General features: G+C 31.9%; 3 protein-coding genes across 5 annotated transcripts; 2 read left to right on the forward strand and 1 right to left on the reverse strand.

The window, feature by feature from the left end:
• Positions 1-936: 936 nt before the first annotated feature.
• On the forward strand, positions 937-5,781 carry GRP23 (glutamine-rich protein 23). 3 transcript variants are annotated; one of them, XR_842860.1, is made up of 5 exons: positions 937-1,537; positions 1,646-3,159; positions 3,456-4,417; positions 5,082-5,379; positions 5,494-5,781. XR_842860.1 is itself a non-coding variant. In XM_011030086.1 (4 exons), the coding sequence occupies exons 1-4, from the start codon at positions 1,056-1,058 to the stop codon at positions 5,163-5,165; spliced, it is 3,042 nt and encodes a 1,013-aa protein (XP_011028388.1). In that variant the 5' UTR covers positions 937-1,055; the 3' UTR covers positions 5,166-5,781. The 3 variants fall into 3 exon arrangements, 1 of the variants encoding a protein (XP_011028388.1); XR_842861.1 differs by having other exon boundaries at positions 5,082-5,333; XM_011030086.1 differs by having other exon boundaries at positions 5,082-5,781.
• Positions 5,782-9,076: 3,295 nt separating this feature from the next.
• On the reverse strand, positions 9,077-12,109 carry LOC105128426 (Core-2/I-branching beta-1,6-N-acetylglucosaminyltransferase family protein). Its single transcript, XM_011030087.1, has 2 exons — positions 11,071-12,109; positions 9,077-10,170 (listed from the first exon to the last, which is right to left on the reverse strand). The coding sequence occupies exons 1-2, from the start codon at positions 11,605-11,607 to the stop codon at positions 9,529-9,531; spliced, it is 1,179 nt and encodes a 392-aa protein (XP_011028389.1). The 5' UTR covers positions 11,608-12,109; the 3' UTR covers positions 9,077-9,528.
• A 4,651-nt stretch (positions 12,110-16,760) lies between these two features.
• On the forward strand, positions 16,761-21,094 carry LOC105128427 (Pseudouridine synthase family protein). The gene is made up of 9 exons (XM_011030088.1): positions 16,761-17,255; positions 17,334-17,402; positions 17,522-17,680; positions 17,959-18,006; positions 18,101-18,181; positions 19,022-19,138; positions 19,256-19,357; positions 19,493-19,651; positions 20,521-21,094. The coding sequence occupies exons 1-9, from the start codon at positions 16,977-16,979 to the stop codon at positions 20,893-20,895; spliced, it is 1,389 nt and encodes a 462-aa protein (XP_011028390.1). The 5' UTR covers positions 16,761-16,976; the 3' UTR covers positions 20,896-21,094.
• The last annotated feature ends 3,553 nt before the right edge of the window (positions 21,095-24,647 follow it).

Genomic DNA, 24,647 nt, shown 5'->3' on the forward strand with positions numbered 1-24,647 from the left:
AATATCAACACATTAAAGGGCAGGAAGGACAGCAGAGGTTGATGCAGCAACGGATGAAGAAAGAAGGGACTTTGATGAACAGAATCTGAGCAGGGGTGCATTTTGTGGTTTTCATGTAAAGGGCAACAGTGACAAAGATGTCCAATGCTGTAATGCTTGCTCTTTACATGAAGATAAAAAAAATGAAACTACCTTGCATAAACAAATGAAGCCTAAACATTTTGTTTTAGTGAGCGAAGATACATTAGGGGCAGGTGATGCTGAGGATCGCATCTTCTTGGCGGGTGTTTCAGAGTTATCAGGGTCGAGGAAGAAGGTCTTAACCCTGTTTCGACATCATGTTTTTTCTAGGAGTTAAAAAAAACACTCTCTATTCTAACCCAGCCTAGCAACCTTAGCAAGCAACAGCCCCTTTCCTTAGAAACACAGATACGCCACACGACTCACACCTACTCAATTCTCACAATGTTCTACAACACTACTCAAAAGTCAACATCCAATTCTTTGTTTTTTAATTATCATTTCATTTTATAATCTTTATCAATCATCCATCATGATATCTATCAAACTTATAATCCACACCTAAGCTTCCACACGACACACCTAACCTTCACAAATCCTCCCCCGTTGTTAATTCTAGCCGTGGATCTAAAACCATGATTGTTGCTATAGCAGGAGATACTCTTCCTTCTCTTTTTTATGGTTAAATATGTATACTATTTATTATTTTATAGTTTAATAATTTGATACACATATATACTTCAAGTTTATATATTAGTTAATTTATTTTTCATTTAATACTAAATGTTTATTGGATAATAAATATCTAAATATCTAAATAATTCCATAATCAACCTTTTTATGTGCTAATTTTACATGTTATTGTTAAATTTATTTAACAAACAAGCGAACGACATGACACACAGTGGCGTGTTAATCCTACTTGATGTTAAATCCCCACTTCAGGGTTTAAGCACTCATCTCTGCCCCTCCTCCTTCCACTTTTGGGTTTAAATCCGCTGCCGTCGCCGCCCCTGCCCCCCACACGGAAAAAAATGTCCCTCCATATCCTCCTCCTTCGCCGCTCGTCTTCCACTCTAACAACCACCAATCATCCTCTACTTCGAGCTCTCCACCACCTCATTCTCTCTCCCCTCCATCATATCCCAAACCCTAACCCTCCCATTTCCACCACCCCACTCCTGCCATCATCTCGCACATTCTCCTTTTCCTCAGCAGAAGAAGCCGCCGCAGAACGTAGAAGAAGAAGGCGCCGCCTCCGAATCGAACCTCCACTCCAAGCAATGCAACGCAACCCGAACCCTCCCCCTCGTGACCCCAACGCTCCTCGCCTCCCTGACTCCACAAGCGCATTAACTGGCAATCGCCTTAACCTCCACAATCGAGTCCAATCCCTAATCCGCGCTTTCGATCTCGACACTGCATCCCATGTTGCTCGCAATTCTGTTTATTCACGTACTCGGCCCACTGTTTTTACTTGCAACGCCATCATAGCTGCTATGTATCGCGCCAAAAGGTACATTCTTTGATTAGAGTGTAGATAAATTGTGAGTATTTTCTTTTTAAGTTGTTGTTTTGAATGTAATTTATGATGTCGAATTATTGTATTGTGATTGATATGCAGATATGACGATGCGATTGCGCTGTTCAATTTCTTTTTTGAACAACATCATATAGTGCCTAATGTTGTTTCATATAATAATTTGATTAACGCACATTGCGATGAGGGGAGAGTTGATGTGGGGCTTGAGGTTTATAGGCGTATAATTGAGATAGCCCCGTTTTCACCGTCTTCAGTTACTTATAGGCATTTAACTAAAGGGTTGATTGATGCTGGGAGGATGGAGGATGCGGTTGCTTTGTTGAGGGAGATGTTGGTTAAAGGACATGGTGCAGATTCGTTGGTTTATAATAATGTGATCAAAGGGTTTTTGGAGTTGGAGAATTTGGAGAAGGCCGATGAGTTCTTCAATGAGTTGAAAGAGAGGTGTTTGGTTTATGATGGAGTGATTAATGCCACGTATATGGATTGGTGGTTTAAACAAGGGAAGGATAAGGAGGCTATGGAAAGTTACAAGTCTTGGCAGGATAGGAATTTTAAGGTGGTACCTGCAACATGTAATGCCATTTTGGAGGTTCTGGTTAAGTATGGGAAGAAAGAGGCTGCATGGGCTTTGTTTGAGCATATGCTGGATAATCATACGCCACCAACCCACCAAGGTGTAAATTCAGATACATTTAATACAATGGTGAATGAGTGCTTTAAGGAAGGCGAGTTTGAGGAGGCAATTAATACATTTAAAAAGGCAGGGACAAAGCCTGGGTCTAAGCCTTTTCAAATGGATGTTGCGGGGTACAACAACATTATTGCAAGGTTTTGCGAGAATGGGATGATGAAGCAGGCGGAGGAGTTCTTTGCAGCATTATCCGCCAAATGCTTGACTCCTGATGTCACAACTTTTAGGACATTAATTGATACATATTTGAAGATGGAGGAGATTGATGATGTTTTGAGAATGTTTAATAAAATGGCAGATGCTGGTTTGAGGGTGGTGGCAAGCTTTGGGACTAGGGTGTTTGGTGAGTTGATTAAGAATGGCAAGGCAGTGGAGTGTGCAGAGATTTTGACCAAAATGGGAAACAAAGATCCAAAACCAGACTCCTCAATCTATGATGTTGTGGTTAGGGGGCTTTGTAATGCTGGTGCACTTGACATGGGCAAGGATATCCTCGACCAAATGATGAAATATGGTGTTGGTGTTCCACCTGTATTGAAGGATTTTGTACTAGAGGTTTTTGAAAATGCTGGACGGGGTAGTGAGGTTAAGAGTGTTTTGGATCAAAGTAAGTGGATTAACAATTCAAGACCTGCTTATCCAAGACAGCCTCAAAGTCAACATGAACCTGCTCAAATGGCTAGTGGGTGGCCATTAGGGCCTTCTCCATTGATGGGAAAATCAATTTCAGGTGAACCTCAGATTTCAAGATCCCAGTCCTTTGGAGTCCATCCAACGTCAAGACAAACACAATTAGGATCTCCTCAGATGACCGGGCAGTTGCCACTAGGTTCTCATAATAGGCAACAGCCATCGGGATTCCACAATATGGATCAACAACAGCCATCAAAACCTTACCAAGGTAGTGACTATCCAATTGAAGATTTAACTTTTATTATCTTTTTATTTTCCTTTTTGTTGTTGTATTATGAATAGTGATCTATTTATTTATCATTCTGTTTTTTTATTTTTATTTGATGTTCATAATATTTAACTTTTTAAAAAAAAATGTAATTCTTTTGTTTTCCTTTAATCTTTTTAAAATGTAATTCTTTTGTTTTCCTTTAATCTCTTTGAATGCTACTCATTTCAGCTACGATGAATTATGTTCATTCTGTTTCTTTAATCATTGATTGATATTGGCAACTACAATGGCAGGGAGACAATCTTCATGGTCTTCTCAAGCAGGAGGCCAGCATCCACCATGGTCTCCTCAAACAGCAGGCCAACAGCTATCGTGTTCTTCTCAAACAGGAGGTCAACAGCCGTCTTCATGTTCTTCTCAAACTGGACAGCAGTTGTCACAATCTTCTCAGACAGGACAACAAACTGGACCGCAGCTGTCACATTCTTCTCAAACAGGCCAGCATCCTCCATGGTCCTCTCAAGCAGGAGGCCAGCAGTCATCTTGGTCCTCTCAATCAGGAGGCCAGCAGCCATCTTGGTCCTCTCAAACAAGAGGCCATCAGCCATCTTGGTCCTCTCAAACAAGAGGACAGCAGCAATCATGGTCCTCTGATAGGGGAGGGCATCAGCCATCATGGTCCTCTGAAACTGGGGGACAGCAGGCATTAGGGTCCAGTAATATGGAACAGCAGCCACCAGGAACCTCTCATATGATTAAATGTCATCCAAATGAATCTCCACAGATGTCAGGACAGGCAACTTTTCAATCCTCACAGAATGGTGGACAATATTCTTATGGATCACCTTCAGTGGTCAGAAACCACCCTGTAGGATCCTCACCAAATGCACCTTTTCAATCCTCACAGGATGGTGGACAATATTCTTACGGATCACCTTCAGTAGTCAGAAACCACCCTGTAGGATCCTCACCAAATGCACCTTTTCAATCCTCACAGGATGGTGGACAATATTCTTACGGATCACCTTCAGTAGTCAGAAACCACCCTGTAGGATCCTCACCAAATGCACCTTTTCAATCCTCACAGAATGGTGGACAATATTCTTACAGATCACCTTCAATGGTCAGAAACCATCCTGTAGGATCCTTACCAAATGGAGGACAATATTCTAATGGATCACCTTCAGTGGTCAGACACCATCCTGTAGGATCCTCTCAGATGGCTGGACAACAAGGGGAAGACAACCAGCAGCAGGTAACAGCTTGAATCCTTGATATGAAATCCTCTCTGCTCATTGTTTTAATTTTTGTTTGGACAGAAAATTTTAGATCATTGTTGTTGCTGAGTACATATTGCTCATTGAGTGGAAGTCATACCTCCCATATTTGTACCAAATCCTTAAGACAGGATTTAGCAGTAAATTTGTCACTTTTAGATGGAGTTTCAATCTGGCCTCACCAGCCTCTTTTGTTTCAGCCTTCAGACAATTATCCATCTGAAAAGGAATTGCAGATGCATTTGATTTCCTCTGTGTTCCCTTTAACAAAGCCAAATTTCACTGAAAGTAATTATTTCGAGATTATGTGCAAATAGCAAGAAAGACAGTTAAAACGTTGTGCTAATTCATTTTCAGTACACTTGTTTCATCTACTCTTCTAACATTTGGTTCATTTGTAGCTGGCCATAACCATATCTATAAATATAGCATACAGAATGGTGTATCTACAAACCTCTGTAGAAATTTTATATAATTTGTCATTCACTTCAGAATCTGTAAGTGTAGATGTGCATGCTTAGATTCTCTTTGGTGTTGTGGAAAGTGACCTAAATTTGGCCTGGCTGTTCTTGTATGTTTCCTGGATATTAGATTATATTCCCTCATGCTACTTGTATTGTAATGGTTCTTCTTCTGTGCCAGCCAAATGGACCTTCAGATATGGCTGAACAGCATTCATCAGGAGCCCTTGAATGGCAACGCAGCCACCAGCAGGCAGCAGCATGATTCCGGGCACGGAATGGCTTGATAAATTTCCTGGTTCTTTCAGGGATTGATCTTGAGTTGGGACAGGAATGCTACATCATCGATATATGTGCGTGGGGATCCGGGGATTGTCCCTGGTTGCTAGTTTCACTTGCAAGCATAAATGGTAGAAGTGCCGCTATGCGTTTAGTAAGTGCTTAATGCATGAGTCCTTTACGATGATCAATTATTCTTGGTACTTTTTGACCCTTAATATTTATTAAAGATATCCCATTGATGAGTCAACGTTAATCTACTTGACTAGTGCTAGAGAGACTCTTGTGTAATAATCATCCATGTAAATTTTCAGGTCATCAGGTGAATTGTGCGGCCACTGAATATCATAACAGTTAACTAAACAATTTTGAACCTGTTTCATTAGCTTATGGGAGGGTTCATTTCTCTTTTTTTTGTGAATTCATACTATGGATTGTGGGATCGTTGGATGTGATGCTGTCCCGAGCTGCTTCACAGCACTTGAACGCTCTTTGCTTGATGTATTTTCCTTAATGTTATTCTACACCCCATAAAACGATATAAATGTATTGGCTTGCACATGGAGTTACTGTAATGTAAATGTAATGGCTTATTGGCTTGATGTATTTTCCTTACTGACCCGAGACTCAGCCAATTTAACACTTGGTTTAAGTTAGGTTTTAAAAAATAAGCTAAAATTGATTGAATTTAACTGGTCAACCTGATTAATATCTAATTTAATTTTTTTAAAAAAATTCTTATAAAAACAACATTTTAACTTGCTCTAACTTGTGATTTAGATAATAGAGTAGACCATGTCAACTTTAATAACTTTACTAAAAATGCCAAGATCAAGATTCTTAATAATTCTTTCAAATTGTATTTTTTGAAATTATCTAAATTCTTAATAATTCTCTTATATTTTATTTTTTGAAATTATCCTTAAAACAAATGAGAAATAAATAAGAATTATAAGGCTATCGAACCCTTTGACTCATATTTATGTTAACCCTATGAATATAAAAATTTAAAAATTTTTAGTTAAATAAAATATTTTCCAATAAAGTTAATATAAGGTTAGGAATTGAGATTTATACAATAATAACCTATATCAAGATATCAAATCTGTAATTAAAGTTATTTTTAAGTCTAGTCAATAATCAAATTTGAATATTTTAATTGTTTAGCTTTAATTTTGGTCTCATTTAAAAAATAAAAATATTTTAAGTATTAACTTTCAAAAGATTTTTTAAAAGAGAATATGAGAACTATGAGAACTATGAGCTTTGGTTTCTTGGTTTCTAGCTTCTTGATTTCTAGCTTGTTTTAGGTTTTTTTTTGAAGATTTCATTGTTAGGGGTTGGGATTAGGATTCTTAAGAACCCAAGTACTAACTCAATCTCTCTCTTGTTCGAGGTTGAATTTTCTCAAATCATTGTTGGTTTTGTATAAGTTAATCTAGGTATTATAAAATGGATGAATATTAACAAAGTATTATTTATAGTTAATTTAAAAAATCAATAAAATGATATGTTTAACCAGATATGCAGGCTTGAAAGGCCCAACAAGCTTGGCTTATTGAATTTTAAGTTTTTAGGCTTAACATATGATTTTATATTTAGGCTTGAATTTTTTTAAAATTTTTAATTGGGATAATTGGAAAGTTAAGAAAATATGCTTATTGAATTTTAAGTTTTTAGGCTTAACATATGATTTTATATTTAGGCTTGAATTTTTTTAAAATTTTTAATTGGGATAATTGGAAAGTTAAGAAAATATATTTAAAAAAAAAAAGAATAGATTTTATCTGTTAGAAAAGGGAACAAAATGTATTTCTTGGATAACCTGAATAGTTTAAATAAAGGGTTTACATTACTAATATTGGAAATATAATTAAGGAGATTTCTGATAATTTTACAAATATATAGCCACAAATAATATCCATGTTTGGAAATCATCTTATTTGAAATATCTTAATCAATATCTAAAATACCCTAACATTCCTTGTAAGTGTTTACTTGTTATGTTGTTATTTCCATTACATGGAAGAATTGAGGGTTGAGGGGGGGGGGGTTGGAATATATAGCCACAAATAATATCCATGTTTGGAAATCATCTTATTTGAGATATCTTAATCAATATCTAAAATACCCTAACATTCCTTGTAATTGCTTACTTGTTATGTTGTTATTTCTACAGTATTAAAAAGTATTTTAAATTAATAAAATAAAGGTAATATAGAAAATAACTTGCTTCCATGCCGCACTTTAACACTGTTAAACTATTTGTTAGATAAAAAATAATATTTAGTTACTGAAAATTAGTAAAAAATATATAAAAAACTGTTTATGAAATATATGTAAAAAATATTAATTAGAGTTAAGTTAACACGGATATTTTTTTAAACTCGTGGTCTAAATTATGCAACTAGAATAACTCAATTAAAAATAAAAAATAAAAAATAAAAAATATTTTAAAAAGTATATTAACTTTTTAAAACTTGTAATCAGATTTACTAAGATACTGTTTGATATTGCGTTTGGAAAATATTTAAAAAAAAATTGAATTTTTTTTTCTTTGAATTAATATGTTTTTGATATTTTCAAATCTTTTTAATGTGATAATCTCAAAAATAATTTTTAAAAAATAAAAAAAAATTTATTGACATACTTTTCTGAGTGAAAAACATTTTGAAAAACAACTACAACCATATTCTCAAACACACACTAGTGTGTTTTTTATGTTTTCAAATCATTTTGATATACTAATTTTAAAAATAATTTTTAAAAAATAAAAAAAATTATTAGCATGCTTTTTTGAGTGAAAAGCAACCGCAACCACATTCTTAAACACGCTTTAAATATAAAGCACTTAATATAATAAATCATGAATTTCAATTTCTAGAAAATTAAATATTAAATTAAAAAATTGTTTTAAATATAAAGCACTTAATATAATAAAATCATGAATTTCAATTCCTAGAAAATTAAATATTAAATTAAAAAATTAAAAAAAATTATAATCATATAAAAAAATTAAAAAAATAACAATTCAAAAAAATAGAATTAAAATCATTATCACAACTATTATCAAAATCATACAAAAAAATATTTAATATTATTTTAAAAATACATAAGTTTGCTACTAATATATATTAAAAATAAAATATATTTTTTTATATTTTATTTTATCTTCACTATAAAACAAACAATATCGTTAACAAACACAATTAATCATATCTCTATCTTCTCTTCCTTCTTTATCTTATCACCGTCTCTTTTGGAATCCAGAATAATAACTAAATTTTAACAAAAAATTATAAGAATATTTTCATCTAAATTATAAAATATTTTTTATTTGCTTTCTTGTTTCTCTCCCTGTCTTGTGTCTAGGAAAAGATATAAATAATTACTATGTGAATGGTATAAAAATTTTAATTTCATAACCGTCTAAAAAAATTGAAAAGGTTCTCATACATATATATAAAAAAAGAGCATTTATCTTGATTTCAGTATTATCATGTAGATAATAAGTCATGTTTTTATTATTTTTTCTTGATAATATTTAATTTAATAATTATTTGCATGAATATAGAGTTTTAATCATTCTTTTATGTATCACCACCACCATCCGATTTTCTACATTTTGACAAGAGTCAAAACCTACTCTAATATAATTCATTGCACACGAGAGAAAATCATATCACTAGTGATGTTCCAAAGAACTTACCATCTTAAAAATATATTTTAACTCGGAATTTTCAACAAATTCATGAAACACATGATTGATGACTAGTTTAACACAAGGAAACGCATTTGCTAACAAAATTTCAAGAAAGAATAAAATGGATTGATAAGTTGTCACTAGATACTTGTATGTCTAGAGCACCAAGATCATATGTAACAAGAACAAGTTCATCCAAGCAATAAGAGATCAATCAACATTCAAGTGTGCCTTTCGCATCATTATTGGAATAAATGCAGAAAAAATTATTAAATTCTGTGTTGTGGCTGCTTTTCTTTGAAAAGCAGCCTAGTACTGTCACAAAAATGTGTGGAACAAATTGTAATTTCCTCAATGGTCAAAAACCTCAATGCTCTATGAAAACTAACTGTACAATGTCCCCAAACCAAAACTTTTTGGAGAGCTGTGAGAGCAGCCCCACCAATGAACTTGTGCGCGTTTGGGAATCAATAATTTGATTGTGGTTGTAGCTTTTAGCTGTGGCTTTTAGGTGTGTATATCACAGCTTCTTTCTTGCTTTATTTGCAGAAGCTACAATTTGTAGCTTTTTAAAAGCCACAACCACAACTTTCCCAAACAGCTATAGAAATGATATCTTAACTCTTCCGAGATATGAAAAGGAAAATTAAAATCCCATTACCGTCGAGGTTAGGTTAAGCAAAGGAACCAACGCACTTGGAGCGAATTTCCGAGCAAAGAGGTAACAAACAGATGTCATCTCTGAATTATAGGAACAATGATTCCCTTTGTTCCGAATGGACTGTATAAAGCCTTCTGTAATATCAATACCATCATATGTTGGTGGGTGTGGTGCAACGATTGACCAATCAACCCATGTCACAGTCCGATTCGCATTAAGTGACCCATGGAACATGTTCAAGTATGTAGGAATGTAATGCTCGTCAGGATAGCATGCAGGCCTACAATATTTCTTGAAGATGGTGTGGTACTTGGTGTCTGAAACTAAATAAACAGCCAGTTCGCGTTGGATCTCAAACCATTGTGACCCTTTCCTCCATTGATACAGATGAATATCAGGAAGCATTTTCTGGTTGTAACGACCACGTGCATAGCGGGTAGGTGCATCATATGACTCAACAAAGCTGTGTTTAGAACGAATGAGATACTTGTAGACAATAGAGAATTTGTAGATTGGGATGCAGCTCTCAGACAGGAGAACAAAACGTTCATTTGAGAAATCCAACAGGGCATTGGCTAGAAGGCGCTTCTCAGCATCAACCATTGATATTGATCCCCATTCAACATCCTGGTGAGAGGAAAATTGAATAAATTCATAAGCAAATACAAAATGCAAATCATGTGCACATCACTTCTATCAGATACAAAGTGCTCATGGAAGAACATAGGTGCATTTGTCAAACAAACAAAGGCAATGCTCTGTTTGCAGATAACACAAAGCTAATAGCGCAACAATAGCTAGTCCATAACAAACAATTAGTTTCCAGTAACTACAGGATTTCTTCATAAAAAAAAACCATCAACCATAAATATTTTTCGGGAAGAATGCATCTTATTAACCTAACCACTGTGACTGTAGAGTAAATAACTGCAGAAAGCTTCCAATATCACTATTTCGTATGAATGAAACTGGCAGACTAATCAATTGCATGCTTTATATGGCGGCAAGTATCTGTACTGAGCAATAGCATTCATGTATGTGATAGTTGGCTTATCATGCACTTTTGCGAAGAGATGCTCCGTGCAAAATCCATAGAGTAATTTGACAAGGAAGAAAATGATATGCAAGATTTCATGAGCAGCCCATTCAATCTTCGAATTGATGTTTAGTGTGATCCTGATAATTTATTACGCTGTTAAATTCTTAAGAAACAGCAGTTAGATGGCAACGAGTGAAATGGTCCAACTGAAAAGTGATCAATCCTATGGTTGTTTTACTCTGTATCTGTACAAATCGAGCGCACGCGTAAAGAGAGGAATTGTGAAAAATCCATCAACAAACTTTCTCCAGAAAGGACATTCACATGTAAATTCATTAGGAATCTGAACCTATCCAACTCAATTTAGAAGGATATTACATCTGCGGCATCCATATCATGGCAATGTCAAGTATATTTCCAATAGATATCAAAATAAGCAAGAATAAAGAATTACCATAACCTAAAAACCATATGTTTTTGGTTCATACCTTACTTGGTATCTTTCTTCCATAGAATGGAGAATCAGTGGAAACATTGAGCTCAAAATCTTCAGGAGTATGGACATAAATGGAGAAATACCCGGCATGACCCCTAAAGAACCTCTCCCACAAAGGCAACAGAGGCAAAGGCCCTCTAGTCAAAAACATGAAAGCAACTTTAGGCACTCTATAAAAGGGATACCCTTTCTTATATGGCAACATAGAAGCCCTCCAAAGGACCTCGTCATCAGTCATGCTATGAGTCAAATTGTCTGGATGAACAAACACCTCCATACTCAAACAATCAACCTTCTCACAAGTCCTCAAAATCGTACAATTATCATCAGATATCTTAGGAAAAGCAACGTTGTTCGTGAAAGTTAACTGCGCTAGCGAATCAAAGTATTGGTTGATGTGAGGACTTGTAGCTATGCCTATGATTATACCAGCAACAAAAATAACCAGCAATGACAACATTTGAACCAGTTGAAGCAAACCGATGTGCTTTTCTGGTGCATCTTCTCTATCCCATCTATTCCTTGCCATCTATAAAGTTTCTCACTTTTCATTCAAAGAAACCAAAAGGCCAACTAATTTTCTTCCTCGATCAGAGTTGAACTCTTCCACTGCAAAAACCGTCAACAAACGATCCCGAGACTATAACTTTCGGCGATGGTCAATGAGAACATGGAAAACCCACCAACTAAAACACTGATTAAACCCCAAAAATCAAAGAAATCAAGAAATTCAAGAGATGGGTTCTGAAATTAGAAACAAGTGCAGGAAGATCAAACAATAAAAACAGAAGAAAAATCAGGTCTTCGAGATCAAACCCAGATGTGAAAGTCAAAGAAAAACAAAAGAATCGAAATCACTGCAAAAGGAAATTATCTGAGGGAGATTTATAGGTAAGTGTTACTGTGGAAAGTAAAGTGCTGATGTTGAAAACGATTTGTCGTTTGAAGGGAGAAAGACCGGGAGAATCTGAGTGTTTGTTGTAATTGTATTGGTGGAGACAGAAGAGAAAAGGAACGAGGAAAGAGAGATGACAAAAACGACAGACAATTGTGTTTTGTGTTGTGTTTTGTGCTGCTTGTCTTTGTAAGTTATTACGGTTAAAAAGATTATTTGTTCTCTTGAAAGTAGTATTATTTAGGAAAATAATTTATAAAAAATGATAAATAAATAAAAGTGTATTTTTTTTGCTAGAAAGAGGAAAACGTTTTTCAATTAAAAATATTTATTTTTTAATTTGACTAAAATTCATTTTCTGTTTGTTAATTTTTTTAAAAGTTCATAAAACATATAAAAGTTTGAAAATTAATTTTAAAAAGACTATTTTTTATGTAACAAACAAAAAGAAAAGGCCTATGCTCTTTGTTTTTATATAAAAAAAAACTACAAGCTCTCTTTTTCTATTTTTAAAAGTCCAACAACAAATATTATTAATTTCTTAAAACAAAAAAGAAATACAATTATGTTTGCAAATAAGTGTGTGTTTGCAGTGAATGATGTTTTTATAATACTTTTTAACATTAAAAATATATTAAAATAATATTTTTTTATTTTAAACATCAAAATCATCAATTTAATATTTTTCTTGAGAGAAAAATAATTTAAAAAGCAAGTTTAACCATAAAAACAAATGCAACTTAACTAAAAACAATTATATAAAAATATATTATATTTACTATTTTCATACTAATAAAAAATTCATTTAGTAGTTACTAACTCTATTTTATTTTTTAGATTATAGAAAGGGAGCGGGTTGTTAAGAATTTTCATAGAAAATTCTGGAAAATTAATTGAAGTGTATGTAAACTGGTTTGAAAATTCAAAATTAAAAATAAATAAATATCTATAAAACAAAATTAGTTTAAGATGACTTGTAAATTGACTCAATGAATAAAAAAAAATCAACTAATTTATATAATTCTTTTGCAAGTTGTTTACATGTATAACATTTTATCTTTTCATCTTTTTTATTATAAAATCCAATGATTTATAGAAAGAAAAGTGTAATATAGTCTATCTATGCAATATATGAATACAAATGTAATAAATGGTTGTTTCTAGAATACTTTTTAAAACTTGATCTTAAGTTAAAATCAAGGAATTAAAAAAAAAGCTAAAATAATATTATTTTAAATAAAAATATCAAACTTAAGTTAATTTAATAATTTATAAATTAATCCAACAACCCAATAATCCAAACCCTTTTCTGAGTCAAACTCGAGAAACTCGAGACAAACTCTAGTAACCATGGTTCGAAAGGAGAGTAACAAATCGATTTTTCTTATATATCAATGACAGATTGGTGCATGGAGTGGCAACTTGCATGTTTGCTATTAAGGAATCAATTGGCTCGGATATCTTTTCTCTCCATTTAAATTTACATTCATGAATTTTCTTATTCCAACTGCCTAAATGAATCATCACTAGGATTAAAGAAGGATATATGTTGGTTTGGAATACTAATAATTTACTTTAATTCTAAAAAAAATAATTCAATTCAATTCGAGAATACTAATGGTTTTAATCAAGACTTGTTATAGATTTTATAATAAACATATTTTACTTATAAAAATATTTTTTTTAATATAATAAGTAACTCGATGATTTAACAATTCGAGCCTGGTTTGGTTTAGGTTTTGTTTTAAATTAATTTTTTTTATATACAAAAATAATTAATTTTATAAGTAATTATAGCAGGTTTTTTTTATATACAAAAATAATTAATTTTCACTGGTTTTGGTTTTTTATAAAGAATTATAACTTAGATTGAACTCCTGACCCAACATCAACCTACTTAGCTCATAATTCAGGTTTTGTAACTATAACCTATAATTATAGCAGTCCAATGCAACAATGAATAGGGTAATGTTCCTGCATGACATGGGGAGAAGAATGAGTGACATAATAACACTGATCTTCCTGCTAATTAATTGTCTCAAAGAAAGGATAATAAAGCGACCAACATATAAGATGAAGAAGAATAATGAAACAAGATAAGATATAACAAATCTTAAATTGTACAGAGTATTAGTAAATATTTTTTCAACAAAATATTTTTTTTTATATTTATTTATTTTATCTAAGATTTACCAAACACAATCACGAATATCTCATTTAGATTTATCTATCTGAGTGTTTGTTTTAGAATATAGTTATAATTATTTTTTAAAATATTTTTTATATTAAAATATATTAAAATAATATTTTTTTTATTTTTTAAAAATTATTTACGAGATCAGCGCCTTAAAATAATTCAAAACATAAAAAATAATTTTTTATAAAATATGATTTATATTTTCAAATGGTGCCTTTCATATATTTTGGATTAGCAACAATATCCGCTAAATTAGCTTTTGACGCAATGAAAGAATAATAAAAATATGTTTGGTTGGAGAGATGAAAATAAATATAAAATAAATATATTTTTTAAATAATTTTATAATGAATTTAGCCCTGCTTGTTTACCTGACTAATAAATGTATATTTTTGAGTATTTGAGAGTGATAAATATTATTTTTTAATTTTTTAATTTATAAATATATTCAAAAAATAATATTTATTTATTTTTCTAGTTTTATTTTATATCAGCATATTAAGCTAATCTAAAAATATTAAAATAATAATTTAAAATAAAAAATATTTAAATTTTGACCAGAGAGAGAGAGGATACATCGCAACTCTAAAGGTAAAAGAAAAGTCTTCACTCATTCTCCACAATAATGAAATGCTACACAGCTAAATCCTCCGCTGCTAAGATTCCTGGGACTAAGATGGTGTCTAGGTTTACTTTTATGTTTTAAAAATATTTTTATTTTTTAAAATTAATATTTTTAAATTATTTTAATATGATAATTTCAAAAATATTTTTTTAAAAATAAAAAATACTTTAAAAAATTATTATTATTATATTTTCGAATATTCCCGCATCTCCAGAGGGCCGGCCATCGGTGACATACCAAGTACGCTTGGAAAATTCCGTGAGCTGTGCTGGCCAAGTCAACCTCCAGCTTCGGATTTGGAAGAGCACCATTGCTGACAACGTCAATTCAACAAGTCAACTTGTTGAGGCAAAGGCTCTAGAGGAGAGTTCACGTCTTCAGAAAATGGGTACAATAATATATATTAACAAGAATGTATTAATGAGAGGAAATTATTGTTTTTTTTCTCGTAAATTTTTATTTGTTGAAATAATATTTTTTTTAATTTTTTTAATTAATATTAAATTTATTTTTTATAAAACTATCTCGATCTTATTATAAAAATTATAATCTTTTCTCATAAATTTTTATTTGTTGAAATAATTTTTTTTTAATTTTTATAATTAATATTAAATTTATTTTTTATAAAATTTTTCTCGTAAATTTTTATTTGTTGAAATAATATTTTTTTTAATTTTTTTAATTATATAAAAACTATAAATTTTATAGATTAACTCTCGATTTAAGCTTTTTTTTATAATTAATGTTTTTTTATCATTCAATAGATAGATTAATTCTATCTCGATCTTATTATAAAAATTATAATTTTATAGGTTAACTCGATCGATTTAAGTTTTTTTTTATAATTAATGTTTTTTTTATCATTCAATAGATAGATTAATTAAAAATTAAATTTTATAATTTATATTGATTTGATTTTTATAGAATTATTTTTATTTCAAGATTTAAATTCAAGATTTAACGGGTTAAACATGATTGACTTGGTTTTATTTATTTATTTATTTATTTAGTTTTATTTTTTAATATTGGATTGATTGGTAATTGAGTTTTATAATTTATTTTGATTATTTTTGTTTCATAATCTAAGCTTGGCAGGTTAACCGAGATTGATTAGAATTATTTTTTAATTATTTTTTATTTTTATCTTTTAATAAATTAATTGAGAATTCATGTTCAATATGTTTTTTATTTATTTATATTCTATTAGATGACTCAAATCATAAAACTCAAGTCATAAATCTTATATATTAACTCATGATTCAAATCATAAAACTTAAATCATAAATCTTATATATTAATTTGGGCCGACTAGAATCAATCCAGTATATTGTTATTTTGATATATTAAAAATAATATCATCTTAAACTTGGGTTGACTAGAATCAATCCAGTATATTGTTATCTTGATATATTAAAAATAATATCATCTTAATTTTTTTTAATTAAATTATATATATTTTTTAATTATTCAGATTGTTTTTAAATTTAATTAAATTATATTAAATTTAATTTTATGAAGAGAAATCTATTAAAAATATATAAACACCTTTTCGACTCTTAAAAAAGTTAATCCGATACAAAGCACATCACGAGTAAATGATGTAGTTAATATTCCTAATTATTAAGCTCTATGAACTTGGACATGGTTGCTAATGATATTATTGCGTTGTGCAAACTGGGTGCTTGTTCGTCTATTAATATAGAAATTGTCTTGTAATACGTTTGACAATGCATTTTCCTCAAAAATTAATGTTTTTCATTTATTTTTAAGTATTTTTAATATATTCAAGATATTATTTTAATGTTTTTTTTTCGATAAAAAATACCTCAAAAACATCGAAACCTTTTTTGATTGAGCATCTAAAAAAAGATTGCGTTTTTAATTTAAAAAATTTAAGCTTTTTCATTAATTTTTTTTTTAAAATTTTTCGTTTTTAAACCACAGTCCACGCCTCCACGGCACCTTTTCCCTACCACTGAACTAACAGAGGAAGCCATGTCCTTCACAAAGTCAGTTTCTTTTCTAGGGTTTTGACAGAACCTCTCGTATAATATTCTCCTTCAATGCAATACAAAGTTTGATTCTTTACAGAAGAAAAAAAGGGAAATGGGAAATCATGTTCACGTTCCTCTCCAGGGCTTAGATTCCATGTAAAGTAGTAGAAGGAGAAGGAAAAACGGAATGTGGAGACACAGAGTGTTAGTGTCATCTGGGGTGAGGCTGTATTCAAGAGTTGCGCCTCAAGTTGTCAGAGTGACAGCCAAGAATGTAGCCAAGCTGGGTTCTCCAAAAGAGGGGCCAAAACCTCGTCAGCTCCTGTCCTTGCCCCCGTTTCCCGGTTTTCCTTTACCTGGAAAGAAGTCTCTTAATGCTTGTCATGTCACTGCTATCAGCTGGGTCAAATACTATTTCGATGAAATCCAAGATTCTGTCATTCAGTCTCATTTTAACAAGTCCCTTGTGAGTATTTCTTTTAAACGTTTGCATTTCCTTCTGATTTTCTTTGCTGGGATATTTTGATTTATTGCCTTGCTTTAGGTTCAAATAGAGTACCCCAGTTCTAGTGACTCTGTTGAAAAGGAAGGGCTTGGAAAACCCATGAGAAAGGTTTGTTTAATTTTAGGTGGTGTTCGATTGTCAAAGCATTAGATTGATTATAAAGAAGGTTTTTTGATGAATATTTTATTCCATGTGAGTGAATGTTCTACAACGCAGCTCGTGTGCAGATTAAACCAAGTGATGTCATGGAAGTTGGGGCGAGAATTCATATTCCTGTATCAGTTGCTGAGACTGCAATTTCCAAGAGGTTTGATACCATACCAAGTGGAACTTTGTACCCAAATGCTGATGAGATAGAGTATTTGCAAAGACTTGTCATGTACAAGGCATGTTTAACTTGACTGCTTTTCTGTCTCTTCATGTTATTTTAGTGTGCAAACAAGTAGTTCTGATGCTAAATTGTTAAACGCCGGTTACTGCCTTATATTTGTTCCCTTTTGTGCTGCTTATGATTTTGCCAAAACCTCTGAATGTTTTGCCTGTGCTGCTTTTTGCTTTTTGCTTGGTCGATGCCCATGTACAAAGATGTTATGATGCGTTTGTGGTGTTTTTCCAAATATGTTTCTGTTTTTATTTTTTTAATTATTGTTTGGTGAATTTTTAGGACTCTGCTCTCCTTGTGCTAAATAAGCCGCCAAAGGTTCCAGTCAAGGTTAGAATCTTAAATCCCATTGTTTTCTTTAATTCTGGGTTTTCTCAGCATGTTTGGTTGCCATTGATTTATTTCCATAATGTAATGGCTTCAGGGAAACATGCCAATTCACAATAGCATGGATGCATTGGCAGCTGCAGCTTTGTCTTATGGTTATGATGAGGGTCCTAAATTGGTATGCTTCTAGTTCTAGATAATTGTGTTCATCTAGTCATTTATGTAGTTCAATCTGTGACCTTACATTTCAGTTTATCATGTTAATATTTGTAGGGATTCTTTTAAATTCGAGGACAATTGGGCAACATTTAATTGAATACTTGGTAGATGTGGTTGCATATAGGTTCAGGAGTTATACGATTCCATGTATAGCTCAGGGATATGACACTGTACATGAAAAGATAATAGAATTTGGCTAATTCCTCCCTTGAGTAATATAGTTAAACAAATGAGTTGATGTGTTTTATTTTCAGTGGGTAACTAACCTCCCCTGCCTTGAGGTTTAGAGGACCTATATACCTTTTGCACGTGTGTATTTAAAGGCACCAAGGTTGTATTTAAAGTTAGAATTCCCTCCCCCTTGCTCGTGTACATCACAGAAGGGCTGCAGGAGAGAATTTGTCATCTTGATTGATAAAAAAAAAGAAGAAGAAAGGAAACCAGTGGCCTGCCTGTCCCCTTTGATGTACTAATTTTTTTTAATTATTATAGTATTTATATATATGGATGCATGCATAAATATTTGCTTTATACTGTATTGATGTATATGCAGTTAAATCTCTTGAACATTGTTGAGGCAATATGAAATGGCATATTAATCCAGGAAACAATTTTTGGGGGAGATAAATCGTGGACATCTTATCTTCTTGGGTTTCTTGGGTTAGGGCTTAGTGGATTCAGTGTTAAACCCTGCCTATTGCATGATGAAGCTAATTGTGGGCTTGGATTTGTTGCTGAATCACTCGCAGTCATCATAAATCTTCTAACTGTACATATTGTTTTCTCATACTTTCATCAGGTGCACCGACTTGACAGAGAGAGTAGTGGCCTCCTCTTAATGGGTAGAACAAAAGAAAGTATAGCTCATCTCCAGTTGTTATTTAGTTACATAAATAAAGCACAATCCAAGTGTCAGGTAAGTTGTGTTCATACAACATGAGGGCAGTGAATGCTACTTACAGAACACAACATAGCAGATGGCTAAATGACTACATCCCTTTTCTTTGCTATGATATGCTTTGGGAAATTTTAGGCGTGGAATGATGCATGTGAGGCAACATATCAACGATACTGGGCATTGGTCATAGGCTCTCCAAAGGACAAAGAAGGCTTAATTAGTGCACGTCTTTCGAAGGTTCTCTCTCTCTCTCTCTCTTTGTGTTGGCACTAGCACATGCATGCAGAAGCACTGTGGAAACTGCAGATGGAATCTTATGAGACATCCAAGTACTTGACCTTTCTATTGCGTATCTGTTGCTCCTGATTGTAGGTGCTCCTTGATGATGGGAAGACAGAGAGAGTTGTTTTGGCCCAGCATTCAAGCTTGGAACCATCCCGAGAGGCTGTAACTGAATATCGAGTCTTAGGTCCTACAATAAATGGATGCTCATGGATCGAATTACGTCCGCTTACTAGTCGAAAGCATCAGGTAAGCCTCTTACTTGAGTCCTTGCAAATTGAGTAAAGCTTCTTATACTCTTTTTTCAAGTCATGGGCGTAGGGTGGGTAGAAATCTAAAGGTGGAAGTGGTTTTATCTTAATTCCCAAAAGTGGCAAATTGAATTGGGATAATCTCAAAGTCAATTTTTTACTTGAAGGGTTGAAAACAAGGTGATGAAACCCCGTCATCATCAGAGAAGGGAGATGGGATGATGAGAACAACCCTTATCATGATGCCAGCATGTAACCAAAAGACCGAACAGAATAGCATTTGGGTTGCTAAATTCGAAAGTGGTAGAAAAGGCATAATGTATTGGCCACTAAGTTCATAAAGGTGTTCAGTTTCTGATGGCACAGGCACTTGTGTACCTGATGCAATCCATGCTTGGTTTGCACATGATAGCTGTTTGCAGATGTTAGTTGGCATATAGGCACACCTACAAAAATTTATATGGTTATCACCTTGAGCCTAGAGTACAAGAATGAATCTACAAAGAACAACCATTATGTTCTGTTTGATTTTCATCATCACTGTTTTTCTTTTATCAAAAAAATTTATCCACCATTGTTTAATTTTAGTTGCAACTACAATAGCAAACCACAATAAGGAAGAAATTTGGCGGTGTCAAATACTTGGTTTGTAATGTCAATACCTACAATATTGAAATCAACCTAGTGTGTGGGACATGTGTAAGAGAGATAGAATGCCTGCCAGCTTTCTGTTTCTATGGTGGTTTGACATCAGAATTTAGAAACATAATGGTTCTATTTATGTCCACACATCCTTTCGTAAGTGTAATAAAGAATGAAGTATGGTTTTGCATCTGAAGAATTTCTGATTCTCTCTTCAATATACAGCTCCGCGTCCATTGTGCGGAAGCTCTCGGAACTCCAATTGTTGGTGATTATAAGTATGGGTGGTTTGTGCATCGGAGATGGAAGCAAATGCCTAGAGTTGATATTGAACCATCTTCTGGGAAACCATACAAGTTACGGTGGCCTGAAGGTGTGGATATTCAAAAGGGAAGTGTCCTGGCAAAAGTCCCCTTACTGCATCTCCATTGCAGGGAACTCGTGCTCCCAAACATCGCAAAATTCCTTGATGTTCTGGATGGGAAATCAGAAAATGTGCATCCTGCACTTAGCACTAGACCAGACCTTCTAAGGTTTGTGGCATCGATGCCTTCCCACATGAAAATTAGCTGGAATCTCATGTCCTCCTTCTTGGTATAACAAATATTTCAGCTGATTTCGTTAGTCATGTAAACCTGAAAAACCTCAGAAGCGTTGAATATTTTAACTGCTCTAGCCAGCTAGACGCTCATGTAATTAAGCTGCTATATGTAGAGGATAAATTCTATGAATTAGGTCATCAGTAGAGAAACATGGTTCCCAGATTTGATCCATGATGCATAAAGCTGCATTCTTTTTTCCTTTGTGCGTGTGAACTGGGAGACCAACCCCAGATGAGAAGATTACAAAGATCAGATTGGGATCATGGCAAACTCATGATATGATATTGGTATATAAATGATAGGTTATTAGTGTTTAGGATGGCAGTTAATTAATATATCTAGATAGGAAGCTTTCTTCTCATTAGATCATGGACAAACAATCCCAATTGAGGGAATTTAAAAATTTTCAGATAGCAAAGTTAGTATTTTTATGAAATAAATAATAAATAATTTTTTTAAAAAATAAATTTAAGGAATAAAGATATCTTTTATTGAAAAAAATTTTAAAGGGAAAATGAACATATAGATTTTAGAAAATTACTTTTCTTAATAACAAACTTCTAAAGATTACTTATGTTTTCATTTAGACTTCAAATATCAAATGAGAACATGGGAAATGATGCCATATGTTACGTTTTCAATTCGAACTTCTCCTTCCCAAAATTAATTTATTTGCAAGTGGTCGCTAGACCACCGGCTATATGTGCTGGCAAGAGATGTGGTCAATAGACCACCGGCTATATGCGCTGTCAAGACATGTGGTCATGAGACCACTGGGCGGCTAGATGTGCATCACCACCGGCAATATGTGATGGCAAGAGATGTGGTCATGAGAGCACCGGCTATATGTGCTGGCAAGAGATGTGGTCATTAGACGACCGGCTATATGCGCTGTCAAGACATGTGGTCACGAGACCACTGGCTATAAGTGCTGCCAAGAGATAATCATATAAATTCGTGGATTCCCTAATAAAATAAAAATTGTTGGTCACCATTATTGTATCAATAATCTAAAAATAATATCAGGCATCAACACTTACTATATGATATGATTTCCTAGTTATAATAATATAAAAAGGTCTTCTGAATTTCTAAATTTGATGCCGGAAAATTATTATTATTATTATTATTATTAAAACCTCAATTTAACCACAACCTTTTGTATATCCATTTTAAATTATACGTAAGGCAACCTTTTCTGACCAAATAATGATAATTTATAAAAAGAATTTATTTTTAATTACTTGAGAATATTCATAAAAATAAAGTTACTGGTACATCAAATAATATTTTTTTCTTTTGTATTTTTTAACCAAAAAAATAGTATTTAAGAATTACTGGTACATCAAATAATATTTTTTTTTTCTTTAGTATTTTTTAACCAAAAAAATAGTATTTAATTATTTTATATATTAATCAAGATTTTGTTTTCTTTCGAGTGATCTTAAAAAATGTATCTTTTTTTTTCAGTTTAGTGCAATTAAAAATAATAATAATAAACTAATCTCACAAAAAGGAAAATTAGGTTGTCCAAAGAATAATAATAATTAATTACTTCTTGTAATTTACTTTGAAAAAAAAAAATAAACTAAAATAGAAGAAGACATGACCTTTATTTGGCATTGAGAATCGAACTGCCATTGAAAGCCATCAGATCCAGCTCGAGTGGAATCTTTGGACCTGGTTTCTCGATCCCAGATCTCACATGAAGAAAGGTCTGACCATTAGCTAAAAAAATATAATAGGGTTGGACAAATTAGGAATTTAAAAAATATATATTATTTTTTATATTTTAGAATTGTTTTGATCTGCTGGTAGAAAAAAAATTAAAAAATAATATTCTAATATATTTTTTAAAAATATATATTTTAAAAAACAACCAATAAACTACTCCCAAACAATATCTTTTCTTAAATCAGTGTTCAAAATCAATTCCAACACTATAAATAATTATTCTTTCTTAATTGTTCGTAGTAGTACAGCAAATGAGAAATTGAAATTGAAATTTTGTGGTCAATATTAAATTTGATTTATAAGATATTCAAATGGGAAAGTGAGATTTATTCTTCCACTCGTGGCTGGTTGGGTGCCCTTGCCCTCCCTCTCGGGTTAACTTAATATCACCACCAAAATTAATGGTGATTTTGTATGCATTTATAGTGATAAGTGTATGATGTTTTGTAAAAATAGTTATTATTTAAAAATATATTAAAATAATATATTTTTTATTTTTTATTTAAATATATTAAAATCATTAAAAAATATCTAGAAATACATAAATTTAAAAAGTACTTTTAACGAGTGATGTTGAATTTTCATGTATTGATGTTGAAAATAAAATAAAATTTATTTTAATATTTTTAATTAAAAAGCATTTTCAAAAAGTATCATGTACCAGAATACTAATACAATACTAATAGCGTAAAACATGTCAAACCATAAAAATAAAAAATATCCTGAAATGATACAGGTAATTCTAGTTTCAGTAACCCTGTTAACAAGTTATTATCTTTACATGAAAACTTGTAACAATATTTTTTATTTATTAGTTCAAGCAACATTATTTATTATAGTAATAATTTTTTAAAAAAATAATATTTGTTTGATATAGATTCCTTTTATATAAATAAATATCAAACCATTAACAAGTTTCAGATTCAAAATTGTGATTGATTTTATAATAAAAAAATCACTTTCTTAATTTTTTTAAATTTAAATCTTAAAACTAATATTTATACAAATTTTCTTAAAACTATAAGAAAATGGTTGTGGATTATGAGATAAAACATTGTGGATTTGCGTGGTATTTTAGCTTCTTTGCCATTCTTCACATGGAAAATTATCTTGTTGGTGAGGTTAAAATTATATTGTTTTAGGAGAAACAAATATCATTTACAAATTGAACAACACAATTTAGCGGGTTTATTTTTTTTTTGCACAAATTATTATGTAAATACCCTTGAAATGCAATAGAAAACAAAAGGCTAAGAGGGCTTAAGTGTAATTTTGTTTTTAGTAACAAGACAATTACTTTATTATCCTTAAAGTCAAAAAAAGTTAAAGGATGAGTTAGAGGGTGTTTTAGTGTTTTCATCATAGTTTTTTTTATTATATTACATTTGGTTTTGGGGTAAATTAGTATTTTCATAGATTTAATATAAAAAAAATTGCTGGCATGTAAAGCACGTTTCTACGAGTATACATTGCTCGCATCTTTTAGGTGACATATTTAGTATTGCGAGGTAACCAAAATTTCATAACCGTCATTTCTTATTAAGTATCCGGTGAAAACACATATATTGGGGTGACACGTATTGCTCAATTATTGGTGATTTGATGGTGACTGGATTTATTTTTTTTCTCTTTCTTTGTTCTCCCTCCCTCTCTCTCGTTGAAATCCACTTTGTGTGTATTTGTTTTAGAGGTGGGAGTTGTGGTTTGAGTATGAGACTCACTAAAAAAGCTACAACAAGCAAGAAATATTAGCTTTTATGGTTAAGTTTTGTGCATAAATAAGTTGTATCCAACCACAATCTCAATCACAAAAGCTAAAACAAACACTCCCAGATATATTAGCCAAAAACCAGGGTTGTCCTTTTATTTATTATGTCTTTCAATTATGAAGTTTTTATTTAATGGTCTATATTGTTTTTGAATTTTTTTTGGATTGTTTTTATTTTCAATTACATCCCTTTCCACTTAATTTTATTTAGTTTTTAAATTAAATATGATATTCATTTTTTTATTGTT

The sequence above is a fragment of the Populus euphratica genome, unplaced genomic scaffold (assembly GCF_000495115.2).
Source record: "Populus euphratica unplaced genomic scaffold, PopEup_1.0 scaffold14.1, whole genome shotgun sequence".
In the NCBI taxonomy this organism is placed as follows: Eukaryota; Viridiplantae; Streptophyta; class Magnoliopsida; order Malpighiales; family Salicaceae; genus Populus; species Populus euphratica.